The sequence below is a fragment of the Aotus nancymaae genome, unplaced genomic scaffold (genome assembly GCF_030222135.1).
Source record: "Aotus nancymaae isolate 86718 unplaced genomic scaffold, 86718_ANA_hifiasm-v0.15.2.pri h1tg000032l_0, whole genome shotgun sequence".
NCBI classification, from domain to species: domain Eukaryota; kingdom Metazoa; phylum Chordata; class Mammalia; order Primates; family Aotidae; genus Aotus; species Aotus nancymaae.
The window spans coordinates 7,528,184-7,547,892 of NW_026988445.1; the positions used below are offsets into that span (position 1 = coordinate 7,528,184).

A 19,709-nucleotide genomic window follows, 5' to 3' on the forward strand; every position below is an offset into this window, starting at 1 on the left:
CAAATACTTTCAAACATATTGCTTTAGCTAATGTCCACAATCACTTATGCCCTCCTCATTTTATAAATAAAGTTAAATAAACATTTCAAAGATGGCATAATTAGGTGACCAAATCTGGGTTTAAATCCAAGCAAATCTCTCTGATACTAAAGCTCCTTGGCCACACTACTTTTTTCATCAGAGAAACACATTAGTTGTTACCCCTTCCTTAACTGAATGAGAAATAGTGTCTAATGGCCAATCCTACTGCTCCAAAATCCTCCAAATCTAGTAACCTGGGACTCAGAGCTGCAGGTAAGCAGCAAGGTCCTGGAGGTTTGGCTCTGCCTTTCTAATGCCAGGAGGCTGAGAAATGTCAGGCTAAGAGAAACAACAGGTCACCTTGGCGCTCTTGCCAGGACCCATCAGAATGCTCAGGTGTGATGTCTTGGTTTCATGCTACAAATAAATAAGCAAATAAAGGGACACGATTGTGGCTCTGTACTGCTGTGTCATCTTAGGCGTATTTGCTTTCTCCTGCTAGTGTGCTTCCATGGCTTCCATCTCACTGTCAGAGGCATTTGAACCAGAGCAACTCCATCTTGACTGACGGCTGGGACTTTCTAGGCTACATTCCCGGGAAGTTAGTTATTCCTAGCCTCTACATGTTTAGGGTTAAAAGAACAGATTAATAATGTTTATTAAACAAATCCAGACTCAGGAATGTTCTGATATCCCAATATCTTGAGAAGCATTTCTAATTTTGCTTTAAAGATAATAATTTGATTCTTACAAAATATGGTGATTAAGAAAATCAATCCTTTACCACAAATGCTTATAGTAAGTAGAGCACATCTCCCTATGATTTTTGCTGTTGTTGCCGTTATCCTATATATAAACAAGCATTGTACCTAGAGTGGGAATGTTCCTCCTCTTACTTTCGGGAGTGCCCTACTCTGTGGAGTATTCTTTCACCACTTTGCTTTCTTAATAAACTTACTTTCATTTTGCACTGTGGACTCACCCCAAATTCTTTTTTGTGCAACATCCAAGAATCCTCTCTTGGGGTCTGGATACCCACATGCACTATCTTTTCTATATTCTATACATGTACCTTATATATGACTGGTATTAACAAAGTTTTGTTGAATATACTTTATTCACAGACCAGCCTGGTGTAGGAGGTAAGCACAGTTTATGGTGATGGAAAACCTGGGATTCAATCCTGTATCTACTATTACTGGCTGTAAAATCTCAATCGAGTTGCTTAGTATCATTCTGTCCGTTTCCCTGTTTGTAATGTGGGGAATTAATAGCACCCACTTCAAGGGTTGTTAATCATCGCTTGGGTAAACTTCTATAAAGTGCCTAAACTAACACTTGGTATACAGTAAGTGTTAAATAACTCTACTCAATTATGTTATTTCATACAATGGTGTTTGTTGACAGAAAAAAAAATATCAAACAAAAAGGAAAATACTCAAATAATCTTTGCATATTTATAAATTTTCAACATGTTACATAATGCAAGACCAACGAATCTCTGATCCAGATATTGCCAGTTTGTGTTTTAGTTGTCTTCTAACTTCTATTAGATGTGGAGGAAAATAGTTTCTTATTTATTTTTTGTCTGCTCTTTTGGATGCTTTGGAAGTACAAGAAGTAAAAAGCATACAAATATTTGAAATAAGTGCCAGCTCTCAATCTTCTCTACAATCTACTGTCCCTTGTTTTGTTGGGAACACATGTCAACCGACTTCACTAATGATTCTTCTCTAATGATAATAATCATGCTTACTATGTTTCAGGGGTACTAACCCACCTCCTCCCTAATATTCAGGTTTCACCAGGCCTCCTGACTCTTGGTGGGACTGGAGATAAGATTTCTCCCCCAATCTCTTAGCTCTCTACTTAGGTGCCGAGTTAGGCCAAGTCTTTTTCTTCTATCTACGTAGATTAGTCATTAAAATGACCTGTCACAGGGTTACAGATGCCCTCACGCTATGTTCATGTGTGCAAAAAGAAAAAAAGACATGTAGCTTATTTATTATGTTGCAAAATAGTCTGTCATCAAAAGCCTCCACTCATTGGGAGCAGGATTGCAGAATAAAGCCAAAAAAAAAAAAAAAGAGAGAGAGAGAGAGAAGGAAAGAAAAACCCAACTTGCTTGCTTTTTTTTCAGGATTGGTTACAGTTTAATGCAATAATTGAAATAATCTACATATCAGGCATTTATGAATGTAGTTCTTCCCATCCTCCTGCTCTTTCAAGCAGGCACCTGGGTGTGTGGTGGGGGCCACATGATAGAGATGCGCGTGTGGACTCTTCGCCTGTCCTTTTGCTCCTCGGGTACTGCAGCGATGCCTTGTCTCTCCTGACACCACCTTGTGTTGCTGCTTTCTGATCCTAAAATCTCAGCTAACGGGACAGGTTGTCCTCCCTGCTGACCCCCTCCACCTCTCCCAGGGATGTGAAAGCCCTGAGATCTCAAAAGGACTCAAATTTGATTCCCAGCCAGATACTATGCCCTGAAGTTCATAACCGCAAGGCACTTTCACACCAACCACTGGACTCCCCTCTTGTAATCCCAGATTCCCAGCAATGTCACATCCTCCATTTGGAACAAGTAGGAATTGCTGAGTCCTGCCCATGCAACCTGGGAGTCCAGCCGAGGGGTTTAGGAAGATCTAAACTCAAATGCTCTCTCTGCCTGTCAGAGCAACCTTTTTGGCACTCATGCTACCTTCTGCTGATGCCCTACCAGTCTGTAGGACATGCTTCCGTCAGAGTCCGAAACCTAAAATTAGGACTAAAACCTCTCTGCCCTCCTCATTTCTCCAGTACAGCTGCCTTTTGCACCCCATCTAGTCTCCTCGCTACATCCAGCTGATTTAAAAACTGATTCCATCTTTAGGATATTCACTGAGCACTTTAGATGTACTACAGACTGTGCACTACACTGGGGTACAATGTCAAGTAAGGTAGATCCTCTGTTTCTAAGGTTATTATAAAAATATGTGTTTTATAGTTAGTGTGTTGAGATAGAGAGGCAAGGCTTTCTGTGCACCCATAGAAGAGCTATTGACCTAGTCTGGCAGTTGGGGCTTCAGGGAACGCTTCCTGGGGTAGGAGACATCCATTCTTACCAAAAGCAATGACCTCTGCTCCCACCCAAAGGCATAGATGATTGATATCTTGTTAATATACTAGTGGCCTCACTGCTTGGGGACCTTTGGAGAGCTCTGCCACTTGTTAGCTGTGGCCTCCAAATAATTTTCACATAGTAGGTTCAGTGGTTCAAGATTCAAGGAAACTTCAGTTCTACTGCATCTAATCATTTCTTTCAAAGACTACAAAATCAGTCTCCGAGTTTACATCTGGGGTGGGAGAGCTTGCAGGAGCCTTTTGAGGAGATTCTGAGCACTTCCTTAGCAGATGAGCCAGAAATGAGAACAGCTGTTCTCCACAGAGTTTTGGCATTTCTGGTCTCAGCAAACCATACAGAGCTGAAAAAAAAAAAAAAGTAAAAAGAGTGAGAGAGATAGTAGAAATGGGAAGGAATACAGGGTATTTCCCTCAAACAATAGGTTGATTATAATATTATGTAAAAGATATTAGAAAGAATGAATCTCATGACCCAAATTTATAATTTTGGTTTTTATATCCCTGGCTTACAGTTTAAAAATATAGTCTCTCTTCCCCCAACTCTCTCCCCTCCCCCAAGTTGGCAATTTAGTGCAGTCATATCACTGGAGACATTGTTTTTCTCATCTGTCACAATTTGTTGTTTATTTAAATATGGAATCAAGAAATTCACATTGAAATTAAACATCTTGTTTTCTATGGCCAAAAGCCAGCAAGAATTTGTCTTTGGAAGGCTGATTACAAAACACGAAACAGTATTTTTGTGTAATATCTCTCCTACTGATTTCATCAAGTGATTAGTATCTGATTATGACTGAGCCACTACATGTGCATATATTAAAAAACAGCTTATGTATCTTAACATATAATATATCAAGAATAGAATTAATACATATTGAAGTAGCTTGTATTTCAAATACGGCATCTGAGGTTAATAAGAACCTCAGGCTTCAGGAAGAGAAAAGATGCCCTTGGAAAGACAATAAAAACATGCATTACAGGGCTTACATTTTCTCTGCCTTGTCCGCCAGTTTATTCAGTCTCCATGCTTCACATGCCCAGCACAGACCTGTGTGGTCTATGGCACTAATTCCTGTGGAAATATCCAAACTGCAGATTATCTCCAAAGCCATTTGACTATTTTCTCATTGTTTTCCCTTTCAGACTACCATTGAAATGGAAAATTTGCTGGAGAAAGCTGATCAAGTAAGATTTCACGGAAGAGGAGAATTTTAATAGCCATTTGATAGAAGAGAGATGTCCTTGAACTCATCTACATTCATATTAACTCTATCCTGAAGATGTTCCTGAGAGGGCAAACAAATAACATCTCCCTGGAAGGATGCCTGCCTTTGTCAAAGCTTTCAAATTTCTGTGACTTCTATCTTTCCCTGGCTTCCCTTATTCAATTAGTCAAGAATCTTTGAGGATGTTTAACATAAAATGTCACTCATATTTACTCTCCTCCTCAACTTTCCTTTCTGTCTTGTCCACAGATGCCTGATTCATTTTCTTCTGATTCAGTCTTCTGTTTTTCATGGAGAACAGAGTGAGACAGAAGCTCCTGACTGTGGTGTCCAAGAGCCACCTGAGCTGCTCCCTTACTTGTCTCTGATAATGACTTGAATGCTTTGCTCTTGCCAGATGACTCATCTAGTTCATTGCTCACTAAATATTCATTTCCCCATTATTCCTTGTGGCCTAAGCACCAAATTTTGGTCTTTGAAAATCTACTCTTCCTTTAGGTCTGGTTCAAATTCCTTATGATGACTCTTCCACTACTTGGCTTAATAGCTAAGGACACATGCATTGACGTCAAGCCTTCCCACAGCTCAGGTTCCCGAGGCACAGACTCTGGATGGAAACTAGAACGCAATAGGTTTATTAGAAAGTGTAAGTTTTTTTTTTTTTTTTTTTTTTTTTGAGACGGAGTTTCGCTCTTGTTGCCCAGGCTGGAGTGCAATGGCGCGATCTCGGCTCACCGCAACCTCTGCCTCCTGGGTTCAGGCAATTCTCCTGCCTCAGCCTCCTGAGTAGCTGGGATTACAGGCACGCTCCACCATGCCCAGCTAATTTTTGTACTTTTAGTAGAGACGGGGTTTCACCATGTTGACCAGCATGGTCTCGATCTCATGACCTCGTGATCCACCCGCCTCGGCCTCCCAAAGTGCTGAGAGAAAGAAAGTTTTAAATGAGAGGCAATTAATCGGCTCCCGGGCGAGGTTCTGCGGCCCAACAGGAGGGGCCGGAGAAGTCGCACGGACCCCTCGCAGACGTCGGGTTTTATAGGGAGTGGAGGCGTTTGATTGGTTGTGGGAAAGCAGGACGTGGACGTAGCAAGCTGCTATTGACAGGTAGGCGGGATTTCCGGTGAGCGGGCCGCCCAGGGGGAGTGGGACCTGGATGGGACAAAATGCTTTTGGGCAGGTTCTGGCGGGGCCGCTTTTGAATTTTGGCGGGGTTCTTTAAAAGCGAGCTAGGTGCTGAGTGCAGAGCTTGGTGCCGGGCGTGGAGTGGTGATGTAATTTCTAGGCGCGGAGCGGGGGTGGGGCGTGTCCCAGCTCCTGGCGAGGCGAACGGCCTTACAGAAAGTGCTCCTGGAATTAACATCTTTGGAGGAAGAAAAGAAGCAATATTGTCCAGAGGCAGAAGTTGAACTGCAATGAAGTTGCCACAGAGGCCTCAATGAATCCTTCTGGGAGTTCTAGAGCTGGGATTACCTTTCCAGAGTTTTCCAATTAAGGCAATTGTATCCCACCTCAACCCCTAGTCTGAACCTTGGGTGGAGGCAGCTTCTTTCAGCCAATGACAGTTCCTGAAGGAATCAGGAGTTATGAACAGTCAATAGTCTTTCTTTGCTCTTGGGAAAATGAGTACCTTCTTTGGTCCTAAAAGCAGCTCTGGGCAACACTCCACAGCATCCACTACAGACTTTTTGAGTTCACCCTGGCCCTCCCACTTACGGATATGTGATTGCAGGTAAGTTTCTTAACTTGCCTATGCCTTTATCATCACTGCTACCAAAAACCTACATATGCTGCCTTCTATTGTCATTTAAGAAACCTAATTATGACGCACATCACAGTTGTTCACAACACACAACCATTGAGAAACATGGAGCTGGTTTATGAAGTCTCTAAGGGACTTTCATCTTCTCCCACACAAGGAACTTTTGTCATTGTAAATTTGCTTGATTTGATATTTTTTTGGTTTAGTTCTGAAGTCACGTATTAGTAAAGAATGACATAAGACAAAATTTCCTGCTATTTTTATAAATTCAGTATTTAAAAGAGATTCTCAGTTCCCAGCTTTGAGGCCTTTTATTTTAAGCAACATATGCTAGCAAAAACTGTCTGTTCTAAAAGAGGTGTGCCATGAGGTCATGTTGACTTATCTTCCTTCAATTCCCTAACGTGCCCTTCTCTTCAACTTCTCTTCACTGCCATAATTCAGAGCCTCCAGATTGCCAGAGTCTTTCTACTGGTTTATTTGCCATTGGTCTGTCCCCCACTCCAGCTACCCACCAAAACTACAACTAACACCATCATTGTTCCTCATCACAAATCTGATCATATGCTTTTTTAAGCTCTCTTTTGCTTACAGAATCAAATCCAAAATCCTCACCTTGGCATTCGGAAGGTCTTTGCAATGAGCCATTTCAGCACCTTCCCCTAAGTCCCCCAGCCTTCTAGCCCCTAGTTGATACTTGTCTTCTCCAATGAATGAATGCTAAGCTCCAGCCACACTGACCTACTCATTTCCTGCAATATATTATGTAGCCTTTCTTGTCTTTAAAATTGCTTTTTCTCTTTCTAAGTGTGCCTTTTCCCTCATTTCTTTTGTTGGCACATAGTTGGTGTTAAATCAATATCTGATAAATAACAAATTAATGCATACATGATGAAAATTTTATAAATTTTAAAGTTCTCTGCCCATGGGGTACAAGAGGGTAGCATCTGACATTTTGGAAATAAATGAATATATAAATGAATCAGTCATAAAAAATAATAACTTCTGAAAATCCAGCCCATATAAACAGTTATTTCTAGATCTATAGAGCATCTTCCTGGGCCAGGAAGATGCCTTTGATGGCTAGGAGATTTGCAGATTTCTGGGTTACTTTCCAGCTGTCACTCTGTGGAGGGCCTCTGGGGTTCTGCACTTGAATAAACGGTTAAATCTTCAGTCCTAATATGGCTGGGCATTCAGTTTGTCATGACTGAGACAAAGGGTAAGGAAGGTGAGTGCCTCTGTGAACAGTGATTAGTTTGTTTGGGCATCTAACCAAAAGGGTACGCAGGGTCTTTGAGACACCTGCAGACGGAATTATCCATCAACCAGGCACGTAAGTGGAGGGGACAAGCTCATGAAAGAAAAACATCACCCTGAAGACGGGTAGCTTGGAGGCAGGCAAGGGAAGCTAACAAAACACCCTTCTTTTATGAGTCACTTTTTTAAGGTCTTGCTTAAATTTTTTTGTTTTAAAAAATTATGATTTAAAAGGTTCAAACAGCCTAGAGAAGTAAATCCATGCATACTTCCAACATTAGTTAATATTTACTAAGAAATCATAGGCTACAACAAATTAAACTTTTTGGCTCTCTCACTGAGCTTTTCTGGCCAACCATGTTAGGGACTGTTCCTACAGATAGTTTATAACTGTTTTTTTACCCCTCTAAGCAACTAAAGTGCAACGAATCAGAACTCTGGTTCCATGTGGTTCTTAAGCCAGGGTCTTTGGAAAATGGATTTGAGGTTGAGGAATGGATCAATGTGAACAGGCAGACACTAGACGTGCCCGCTAATAACTGGGAAAAGTGAGTTAGATTTCACTTTTTGAGGTGGAATTCCTTCATATAAACCTGGGCACCCTCAGAGAGAAATGCTTTATAGTCCAAACTGATGTTTATTTTGGACTCTGTTTCTCTGTCAGCTTTCAGTTGTGACCTTAGGAATGAGCTCACAATTGGAAGCAAATCTGTCTTCTGTTTCTACTGTTAAAGAATTACCTACCCACTGAAAAAAACACATTGGATTAACAATGGCTTTGTCCCAGATAGATGCTTTCTGGAATTGTACAAACTGTATTTATGATGCTTGTACATTTTGGTTCAACTCTTAAATATTTCAATAAGACTGATTGAATTCTTAGTAAATAGAATACTTCCTCTGTTCAGTTTTGCTCTGTTCAGTTGAATGCTGGAATTTGGTGAGTCTGGCCTATTACACATATCTCAGATGATTTTTTTTAAAAAAAGAGGCAGGCCATTTGGTTTTGATACTGGGTCTGTTTTTGGCAGTGTCTCACATTGAAATCCTGTGAATAAAAAGTGGTCCTGAAAAGTTATTCTTAGCCACTTAGGTATAGGCTCATAGTCTTGAGAAATGGATGAGGCTTCTGAATGTCTGATTTAGTCATACAAATAATGATTTGGCATATCTCTTTTGTGGATTTTTGTTGGTATTGATTCAAAAACATTTTCAAAATTACTAAAGAAAGTACTAGTACATTTGTACTTCATTGGCTGGATCCTTCAACAGATCCTTCAAAGTTATTCACATTGGAGTTGACATTTCCTAAATTCTCTGGATGTGATAGAGAGGGTAGAAGGAACTAACACTTATTTATTCATTTGTTTTACCAACAAACTTTTAGTAGGATCTATTCAAACACTGAGCTGCATGATTAAGCAGAACAACCACCTTACTCCCCTTAACAGTTCCATAAAACCCATTTTATAGATAGAGACTGAGACTCACAGAGGTTAAGTAACTTGTAAATGAAGGAACTAGTAAATGGAGAACTTGAAATTTAAATTTAGATCTACTGGCCTGGCCTAGTAGATCCCAGCATTTTGGGAGGCCGAGTGGTATGGATCCCTTGACCCCAAGAGTTCAAGACCAGCTTGGGTAACATGGTGAAACCCTGTCTCTACTAAAAATACAAAAATTAGTCAGGCATGGTGGTGTGCACCTGTAGTCCCAGCTACTTGAGAGGCTATGGTGGGAGAATCACCTGAGCCCGGGAGGTTGAGCCTGCAGTGAGCTGAGATAGGGCCACTAAACTCCAGCCCGGGTGCTGGAGTGTGACCCTGTCTCAAAAATAAAATAAAATAAAATATATTTAGGTCCTTCATCTTAAAAGCCAAGGCTTTTTCATTAAGCATGCAACCTCATGAATGTGTCATGCATATGAAAACATGACCACTAAAGGAGGGGCTGAGGCTCTGATTTGAGCACAACCAATTCCTCTAGTCACTAAGGGAATGAGAATATATGAAAAACACCTTCCTCCTCTTAGGGCAGTTACTGAACCTCTCTCTCCCCCATATTTCCTACTTCTGTCCTTTTCCCACCACCCAAGACGTACCATGAACTCCCACAACAGGCAAATTAGGGAACATTATTCTGAGAGTTCTCCCAAGCAGGCCTCTGAGACATCCCCTGGCTTTGAATAGCCTCAAAACATTTCCTAAGAGAGGATTTTAAAAAGGAGGTTTAAAAAGAAGCAGACCTGGAGCTGCACAGAGGCAGTGAAGACATCCTTGAGGTCATTCTTTTTTTTTTTCTACACTGATGTATTCTCTCCAGAGTGATAATAATCTTTTTTGAAATGCAGGTCTAAGACGGAAGGAATTTTTATCTGGAAGAGTAATATAAATTAGCTTTGACTGCCAGTTTCCACTGATTATTACTTTCCAGGCGGAATTCCTACAAATTCTTGAGGCATGACCTCCAATGAAAAAATAAAACCCCTTTAAAAACTCGTTGAGAAATTCCAGATAACTTTCACAAGAGACTTAATTTTAGAGCATTAACACAATCTTGGTTGGAAAGATAAAACTACAATGCAGTTATTTGGTAAAAGTCATTACTTCACAATGAAGTCATTGAGGATTATTTTACTGTGCTTATCTGCCCTCCCCCCTCACTTTTATTTTCTTTTAAACTTGGTTCTTTTACTCTAAAACTAATTTTATTATGCATTACTCAGTGCACTCTAGATTCACCCTTATAAAAGGGTAAAGTGTTTCCACAGATAACCAATTGGAAGCAGCCAATGTGGGACTCACCATAGCAAGGTGAGCAAACACTGTTATAGGTTATTACATCATAGTAATATGTACTATGCATTATCACATACATTTGGTTTTGGAAACCACAGAAAATGTTTAAAAAAAAAAAGAAGATATTATGTGAAATAATAGATTCAATAGATTCAAAGAGATATCTGTGTGTGTGTGCGTTTTTTTTTTTGGAAGGGGTTTAGGTGTGGGGGATGTGAGAGCATGCATACTGGTGTTTATCGAGGGCCTGATAGGTAATGGGTTGGTGGTGAGTCATCCCCATTGGACAGATGGGGAAAGTTCAAATCAGAAAGGTGAAGTGATTTGTCCAAGGACTCGCGACTTTTAAATAGTGGAGCGGCAGCAACTCAAGTCCAGGAATGCCTGACTGTAAAGTTGGTTCTCTTCCCACTGTAGAATGTTGCCCTTTCGTGAGCTGGCCTAAGCTTAGATGGGAAAACATGAAGACTGGAGCCACATGTGCAAAATATATCAATGCTTCAGAATGACCTGAAGGGGAAAAAGTTATCACCAGCTACCACTGGCCCTAAAATTTTCACTTACTTGAAGCTGACTAGTTTTTTTCTCAAAGCTGATTTTTTTTGGGGGGTCGTACATATATATATGTACACACACATAGGTATATATACAGTATTTCCACAAATAATCAATTGGAAGCAGCCAATGTGGGACTCAACTTACCAGGGTGAGCAAACACTGTTACAAGCGAGACAAGGTCTCGCTCTGACACCCTGGCTGGAGTGCAGTGGTACGAACACAGCTAACTGCACCCTCAATCTCCTGGGCTCAAGCAATCTTCCTGCCCCACCTCAGCCTTTTGAGTAGCAGGGTCTACAGGCAAGTGCCACTTTGCCCAGCTAATATGTTTCGTTTTTGTAGGGACAGGGTTTCTCTATGTTGCCCAGGCTGGTCTCAAGCTCCTTGGCTAAAGGGATCTTCCCACCTCGGCCTCCCAAAGTGCTGGGATACAGGTGTGAGCCATTGTACCTGTCCTATATAATACTTCAATGTTTTTATACAAATATAATCATAAGGAAAAAATTGTTAAATTATTATCTTTTGGGGCATTTACATGAAGGAGCATGACTATCTTGTGAAAATAATGGTTATTTTTGGCACAGAATTTATCTTTCCTATAAATTTTTAATAATCTTTACTTATGGCCCATGTACAGGTGGAAAAGAGATTTATAAAAAGAAAAGAGAAAAAAAGGGCGGGCACTTTATGAACCTATGAGATTCTTTATCCTAACATTTTCTAATGTCCTGAGAGTTCAGAATTAGCTAGTGATAGAAATTATCTTTTAGCTATTTAAAGGTTTGCTTTCTCTTTTCAAGAATAAGAACTATATAGAAGGAAAATTGTACTAGGCTAAAAGGAAGTTGTGATTATAAAGCATGGGAAAAATATGTTTGTTTTCAATTCTATGTAGACCATACTTTTATTCTAAGATATATTTCAATAAACCTCCAAAAAAAATCTAAAGAAGTTTCATATGCACTGTGCCTCTTAATCTTGTAGTTTCTGGGACATGGAAAAAGGCAGGTGCTTGCTTTTATTTTTAATTTATAAATGAATGTGTATCTTAACTTCAGTTACTCAGTTGCCCCCCAGCAAATATAGCATAACTCTATTCAGTAAGATTCTTTAAAAAGTTTTACAAACTCTGAAAAACTCTATTATACTCTCCTATTTTTAATTAACAGAGTTCTTTTTAAATGTACATTTTGAGTCTTTTTCTCATTTTTGATTCTTGATATATTTTAAATGCTTTCTCTTTTTTATCACTTACAAAAAGTGGCCAGTAACTAATTCTCCCTTTTCAAATTCCTTTTTGATTTCACAATAATCCATATTTATTTTGAATTTTTAAAAAACACATGATACAAATAAGAAAAACAAAGAAAAGACAGAATGAAAAAGAGAGAGGGAGAGAGAACGGGGGGATAGGGGCTCTAATTAGAAAAAGGTACTTCTGGAATGACCAAAAGGGGGTGTGCATAGCAAAGGAGTATGGCCAGCAGTGCTATGGCTGCACATTCCTCCTGTGATGTGGAGTCGGTGCTAAGGCTGACTTTCTCCCTGTGATGATCCCATAATTCCCCAAATCCTACATGCAAGTTCATCCATTATACTTATTTCTTTCTATTTCATTTCTACTTACCTCAGTGCAGAGATGCTTCAATAAGTGTTAACTGATCTTGCTTCTCTCTCTCTCAATCCATTCAGAGTACATTTCCTAAGTTAATATTTGCCAAGAGTCACTCGTCTGGGCAAGCATTTCCAATATCTTCACTTATCTTATAGTATAGAATACCACTCCAGGTCCTGAGCATATTCTAACAGCAAGTTAATTTCAGCCTCATTTTTTTACTATTGCCCTCTCCACCCCTGCTCTCCACAGCCCAGAAGCTCCTGATGTTTGCGAGGTGTAGGAGGACCACAGTTCCCAGAATCAAACTGATCTGGGTACAAATCCTGGCTTCATCCCTACAGAGAGGCTGTGAATCTAGGCAAGTTTCCCTGTCTTTCTGAGTCTCAATTTTTTCATTTGTGGAATAGACATATTATTTTTCGCCTTGCAGGAATGTATGGAGGATACATGAGAAAGCTATCCGAACATGCGTTGCCTAGTGTGGGGCATACCTTAGGTTCTCATTAAGAGTTAATTTCTTTTCTCTCCAGTCAGATTGTCCTTCTCCCTTTTTCACGTCCAATCTTTGCCTGGGATGGCCACTTTTTCACGTACTTCTATTCTGGATGTTTTTCTCCTCTTTGAAGATCTTGGTCACGCCGGCTCACAGGAATTCCCCTGCTTCCTCTAAATGCCTAATGCATTATACGGTGTCCTGCTTAGTCATTCAGCATTTGTTGGTGGGATCTTTGAGATCTTTCTTGATACACTGTTGTGTTTTATTATTCTTCTCCTGTCTATAGTCCTCCATGCATTCTTGCTTTGTTTCACAAAATAGACTATGAGCTCGCCAAAAATAGGTCTAGTCACTCTGTTTTCTCAGTGCCTCACACAGTTCCAGAAGTATAGAAAATGCTCAACTCTCTCTTTATTGAATTGATTTTTATATTTTATTATCTTCCTTAGGTCTTCCCCTGAATCTTTAAGCATGAAATATTATTCATTAATCAATTAATTCATTTATTTATTTGTGCATTTGTTTTCAACAGCAATGTATTGGATGTTTAGTATGTTCCAGGCACTGATCTAGTCACTCAAGACATAGCTGTGAATAAAACAGACAAGTTTTTTGCTTTCATGGATTACATTATAGTCTAGTGGATGATAAAAACAATATACATGTAGATTAATAAATAATTTAAGAGTCATGAGTACTCTGAGGGAAATAAAACCAGGTGACAGGAGAGCTACTGACAGATAAGAAGGGTTGTGCCTGGGGCCTGGGAACCCCGAAGACTTTCTGGCCATGGGGCAGATGGTCTGCAGCTGGCAATTGGTTGTTTCTTGTCACCCAATGGCACTGGTAGTTGGACCTTATCTGCTGTGTGCATAGCATTTATGTGAGCAGTGAGAGAACTCAACAGAGATGCAGTCCAGCAATTCTCAAATACTATTTTATTGCCATATATTTATTCAAGTGAAATCTCATAGGGAAGCCCATAACTCCTAGAAATTTTCATAATTCCACTGAAAACCTTTGATGTGGCATGTGTTCTTTACTTTTACAAATGAGGAAACAGGTACAAATGACACGTGGAGATGAATGGTCAAAAATTAGATGCCAGACAGCTGTGAATAACATCATAGGTATCTTATGATACCTGATTGGCTTAGGTGGCTATTACATTTTTCTGTTTGAAGAAAGTTTCCTTCAAAACAAGTTTCCAACCTAAGGATATGATTTATTTCTCCATTCCAATTTTTTTAATGTTATTACCCAGTTATTTACATAACTTATCCCCTAACTAGTTCTAAGAAGCTTTTAGTTGTTGCTTAAGACCAAAACAGTTATCTTATAAACATTTACAATGATTTACAAAGATAAAGATTGACGTTGCATGTGCCCTTTAGGCTCAGCTGTAAATTACCTCTTCTCTTTCTGATCCCCATAATCCTTTAGACCTCCCTTATGATATTTGCCACATTTTACCTTGTATAATTGCTGTTACAACCTTTTCTGACCCTCTACATAAAACTGCAAACTGTCTGAGAACAGGGAATTATATCCTAATATCTTTGTGGTACCCACTAAAAACAGTGCCATGAATTTATAGTAGATGCTAAATAACAAATATTAAATAATTGTCCAAGATGCTCGGTTTAATTCAAGCAGAGAGAGTCACTGAAAAATTATTTTGAGCATTGATAACATCACTGGCATATATGGGTAGCCTCCCAGATGTCAGCCTTGCCAAGGAAAGCATTCATTTGAATGTGTAAGATCTGGTATGTCATCAAAAGCCATTCGTATGATTTCATCGTCATGGCACCTATTTAGTGAAGGACTGTTAGGTTACTCAGAGCAGGATGCTAGGTGCTTTGGGTGGAATTCAGAAGAGGCATAAAATACAACCCATTCCTTTAACAATTTACCAGTGTAGACTGGGAAACAAGAGTCCAAAAATATAAAGTCATGTATAATTAAACTCTAATTGTGTGGTGAAAAAAGTGAAGCAGAAATCTAAGGAGTGATCACTAAATAGTGGCTGTGGAGGGCAGGGAAGGTACCAGATCCTAGATTGCCATGAAAACACATATTGAGATGCCAAGTCGTCTACACACACCTCTGAGGGAATTAAAGGCTAGTCTACACAAGATCATAGCACAATGAACCAGTCACAAGAATGAAGAACAAAATTGGCTTTCATTTTTCCTATCAGGAAGGAGGCTTGGCTTGACACAGTACTGCAGGTTTCAAAAATTCCAGTGTCAGATATTGTTCCTAAAGGAGAAACATTCTAAGAACTTGTGAGAATGCAAATTTGTCCTTGCACAGGAGGATGTCAGCCAGAGTTCCCAGACATTACTCACTAGTTCGGCATATCCCTCAACCTGCTAGGCTGAGTTGTGCCATGTCACTGAGGGGACCACAGTCTGTTCTTACATGGACTCTGGCTCAATAAATTAGAAATGGGCAGGACCAGAATTTACAGTATGGAGATGAAAGGTACAAGCCTTATAAGGAGAGATCACAAAAGAAAAATGTTAGACTATCTGGAATGCCAGGTGATTAGATATAACATGTAACATGGGTAGTTAACCCATCAGGACTCTAGACACAAATATGCTCTCTGTCTTTCAGGGTGTAGAGTATTCTCTAATTGGGAAAGGAAGCATATAAAGTACTGTTTTCATAAGTCTTTAGCCTGGATGGAAAGTTGTGCAGAAGTTAGAAAAGAGATATACCTGGCCGGGTGCAGTGGTTCATGCCTGTAATCCCAGCACTTTGGGAGGTCGAGGCAGGCCAATCTCGTGAGGTCAGGAGTTCGAGACCAGCCTAACCAACAGGAGAAACCCTGTCCTTACTAAAAAAATACAAAAATTAGCCAGGCAGGATGGCGCATGCCTATAATCTCAGCTACGCAGGAGGCTGAGGCAGGAGAATCACTTGTACTCGTGAGGCTGAGGTGGTGGTGAACCGAAATTGTGCCATTCACAACAAAAGTGAAACTCCATCTATAGGAGAGGAGAGGGGAGGGGAGAGGAGGGGAGGGGTGGTGAGAAGAGAATTCAGTTTAGAGTTTGAGAGGCCAAAGTCCAACAAACTTTTGGAAAATCTCTTTGGAAATTGTCTTCAACAAATGCATTGTGTTCTCTGGTTTCTTAATGCTGTCAAATATGTAACTTGTAAACAACAAATTTTATAAATAGCCAAAGGTCACTGGGGGCTCTGATGGTTAATTTTGTGTCAATGTGACTGAGCTATAGGGTGCCCATATATTTGGTTAATAATTATTATATTTCAGAGTCATTCTGGAATTGTATTGATTGTACATTCGTTTGTGTCTATTCTGTTTGTCAAGTGAGTCAAGGCTTCCTTTTTGTCCATTTTGAAAAAAAAAATAATTATTCTAGTGGGTCTGTGAGTGTGTTTCTGAATGAGATTAATACTTAAATTAGTAGACTGAGTAAAGCACACTGCCATCCCTAATTTGGGTGGGTGTCATCCAATTAGTTGAAGACCTTAATAGAACAAAAGGTCTGAGTATGAAAGAATTCCTTCTGCAAAACTAAAGCCAAGATGGGACATAAATTTTTTTTTATTTGTTTTCCTTTGGACTTGAATGAAAGCAATGGCTCTTCCTGGGTCTCCAGCCCATTAGACTTGGACTGGAATTACACCATCACCTCTCCTGGGTCTCCAGCTTGCTGATGTAGATATTGGGACTTGTCATCCACCATAATCATGTAAGCCAAATCTTTAAGATACATAGGTAGATAGATAGATAGATAGATAAAATAAATCTCTCATTGGTCCTGTTTCTCTGGAAAACCCTTACTAATGCAGAGGCTAAACTCAATAAATACATTAGTTGATAGGCTGGTAATGTAATTTCTTGTCACATGTACCCCAAAAATATATATAAACATACATATACACACATATATATATGTATGTTTATATATATATGTATGTGTGTGTATATATATGTATGTTTATATATATTGTTTGGGGTATATATATATATATACACACACACACACACATATAAAATCATCTCATCCCTTATTTTTCTTATGGGATCATAAACTGACTTTGAAAGTAACTTTAAAATGGGAATTTCAAATAAGTCTTGAGCAATGGAAGTATGTGGCAGAGACCACTAGTGAATCACAAATCCATTTCTTCTTTCTCCTCAGAATGTAGCTTGACTGCGTTTCCTGACTATCTTGTGTGTGACTGAGTCTTGACATATACCCCTTTTAGATATGGCTCATAAAGACCTCCAACACAAGATTTCACACTCTTTTCTGTTCAGTGGTGACGTTAGTCATGAATTGAAGATGACAGGATGTGAGATGCTTTCTTCCAAACCCAAGTCCCTGCATCAGCTGGAAGAGAGCTGATTAGGAATACTCATTTTGGATTTTATTTGACTAAAACATAAGCTTGTATTTTGTTAAGCCACTGAGATATGGGCAGTGTGGCTGTTTTGTAACCTGAGTTGATGGCTGAAATTGCCTAATGAATTAACAGCATCATTAGAATTAGAGCAAAGGTGAAAACATCAGAGGACAAGATGCATGTCAATAACATCTGGTTTTAATATTTGATATAGTTTGGCTCTGTGTGCCCATATAAATCTCATCTTGAATTGTACTCCCATAATCCCCATGTATTGTGGGAGGGGCTTGGTGGGAGATAATTTGATTCATGGAGACAGGTTCCCCCATACTCTTCTTGTGGTAGTGAACAAATCTCAAGAGATCTGATGGTTTTATCAGAGCTTTCTGCTTTTGCTTATTCCTCATTTTCTCTTGCCACCACCATGTAAGAAGTGTCTTTCACCTCCCATCATGATTCTGAGGCCTCCCAGCCATGTGGAACTGTAAATCCCATTAAACCTCTTTTTCTTCCCATTCTTGAGTATGTCTTTATGAGCAGCATGAAAACAGACTAATACAGTAAATTGGTACCAGTAGAGTGGGGCATTGCTGAAAAGATACCTGAAAATGTAAAAGCCACTTTGGAACTGGGTAACAGGCAGAGGTTGAAACAGTTGGAAGAGCTTAGAAGAAGATAGGAAAATGTGGGAAAGTTTAGAACTTCCTAGAGACTTGGTGAATGGCTTTGACAAAAATAGTGTTAATGTTATGGACAATGAAATCCAGGCTGAGGTGGTCTCAGATGGAGATGAGGAACTTGTTGGGAACTGGAGCAAAGGTATTTCTTGTTATGTTTTAGCAAACAGACAGGTGGCATTTGGCCCTAACCCTAGAGATTTATGGAACTTTGAACTTGAGAGAGATGATTTAGGGTAGCTGGTGGAAGAAATGTCTAAGCAGCAAAGCATTCAAGAGGTGACTTGGGTGCTGTTAAAGGCATTTAGTTTTAAAAGGGAAGCAGAGCATAAAAGTTTGGAAAATTTGCAGCCTGACAATGTGATAGAAGAGAAAATCCCATTTTATGAGGAGAAATTCAAGCCAGCTGCAGATATTTGCATAAGTAACGAAGAGCCGGATGTTAATCCCCAAGAAAATGGGGACAGTGTCTCCAGGGCATGTCAGAGACCTCTGCGACAGCCTCTACCATCACAGACCCAAAGGTTTAGGAGGAAATAATCATCTCATGGGCAGGGCCCAGGGTCCCCATGCTGTGTGCAGTCTAGGACTTGGTGCCCTGTGTCTCAGGTGCTCCTGCCATGGCTGAGGGGCCAATGTAGAGCTCAGGTTGAGGCTGCAGAGGGTACAAGCTCCATGTCTTGGCAACTTCCATATTGTGTTGACCCTGCGGGTGCACAGAAGTCAAGAATTGGGTTTGGGAACCTCCGCCTAGATTTCAGAAGATGTATGGAAACGCCTGGATGCCCAGGCAGAAGTTTGCTCCAGGGGCAGAGCTCTCATGGAGAACCTCTGTTAGGGAAGTACAGAAGGGAAATGTGGGACTGGAGCCTCCACACAGAGTCCCTACTGGGGCACTGGCTAGTGGAGCTGTGAGAAGAGAGCCATCATTCTCCAGACCCCAGAATTGTAGATCCACCTACAGCTTGCACTGCACACCTGGAAAAGCCACAGACACTCAACACTATCCTGTGAAAGCAGCCGGTAGGGAGGTTGTACCTTGCAAAGCCACAGGGGCGGAGCTGCTCAAGTCCATGGGAACCTACCTCTTGCATCAGTGTGACCTGGATGTGAGTCAAAGGCAATCATTTTGGAACTTTAAAATTTGACTGCCCTACTGGATTTCAGACTTGCATGGACCCTGTAACCCCTTTGTTTTGGCCAATTTCTCCCATTTGGAATTGCTGAATTTACCCAATATTGTACCCCTATTGTATCTAGGAAGTAACTAGCTGGCTTTTGATTTTACGGGCTAATAGGCAGAAGGGATTTGCCTTGTCTCAGATGAGACTTTGGACTGTGGACTTTTAGGCCAATGCTGAAATAAGTTAAGACTTTGGGGAACTGTTGGGAAGGCATGATTGGTTTTGAAATGTGAGGACATGAGATTTGGAGGGGCCAGGGCGGAATGATAGGGTTTGGCTCTGTGTCCCCACCCAAATCTCAACTTGAATTGTAACTCCCATCATTCCTATATGTTGTGGGAGGGACCCAGTGGGAGATAATTTGAATTATGGGGACAGTTTTCCCCACACTTTTCTCGTGGTTGTGAGCAAGTCTCAGGAGATCTGATAGTTTTATCAGGGATTTCTGCTTTTGCATCTTCCTCATTTTCTGTTGCCTTTGCCATATAAGAAGTGCCTATTGCCTCCCTCCATGATTCTGAGGCCTCCTAGCCATGTGGAACTGTAAGTTCAATTAAACCTCTTTTTCTTCCCAGTCTCAGGTATGTCTTTATCAGC

At 40.2% G+C, this 19,709-nt stretch overlaps 1 protein-coding gene and 1 long non-coding RNA gene across 3 annotated transcripts in view; both read left to right on the plus strand.

Annotated features, from left to right (window-relative positions):
• Positions 1–5,011, plus strand: part of LYPLAL1 (lysophospholipase like 1) — a 131,261-nt gene extending 126,250 nt beyond the window's left edge. Inside the window, exons 5-6 of one of the 2 annotated variants that reach the window (XM_064383511.1) lie at positions 4,288–4,329; positions 4,620–5,011. In XM_064383511.1, the coding sequence (XP_064239581.1) occupies positions 4,288–4,329; positions 4,620–4,749 (172 nt within the window). In that variant the 3' untranslated portion in view covers positions 4,750–5,011. Of the gene's footprint in view, positions 1–4,287 lie in introns of both variants that reach the window. The other variant, XM_012459689.3, reaches the window with a different exon arrangement.
• Positions 5,012–5,152: 141 nt separating this feature from the next.
• The window catches only part of LOC135277473 (uncharacterized), a 102,115-nt gene continuing 87,558 nt past the window's right edge, over positions 5,153–19,709 (plus strand). The window contains exon 1 of the long non-coding RNA XR_010345077.1: positions 5,153–5,477. This is a non-coding gene — a long non-coding RNA (uncharacterized LOC135277473). The remainder of the gene's footprint in view (positions 5,478–19,709) is intronic.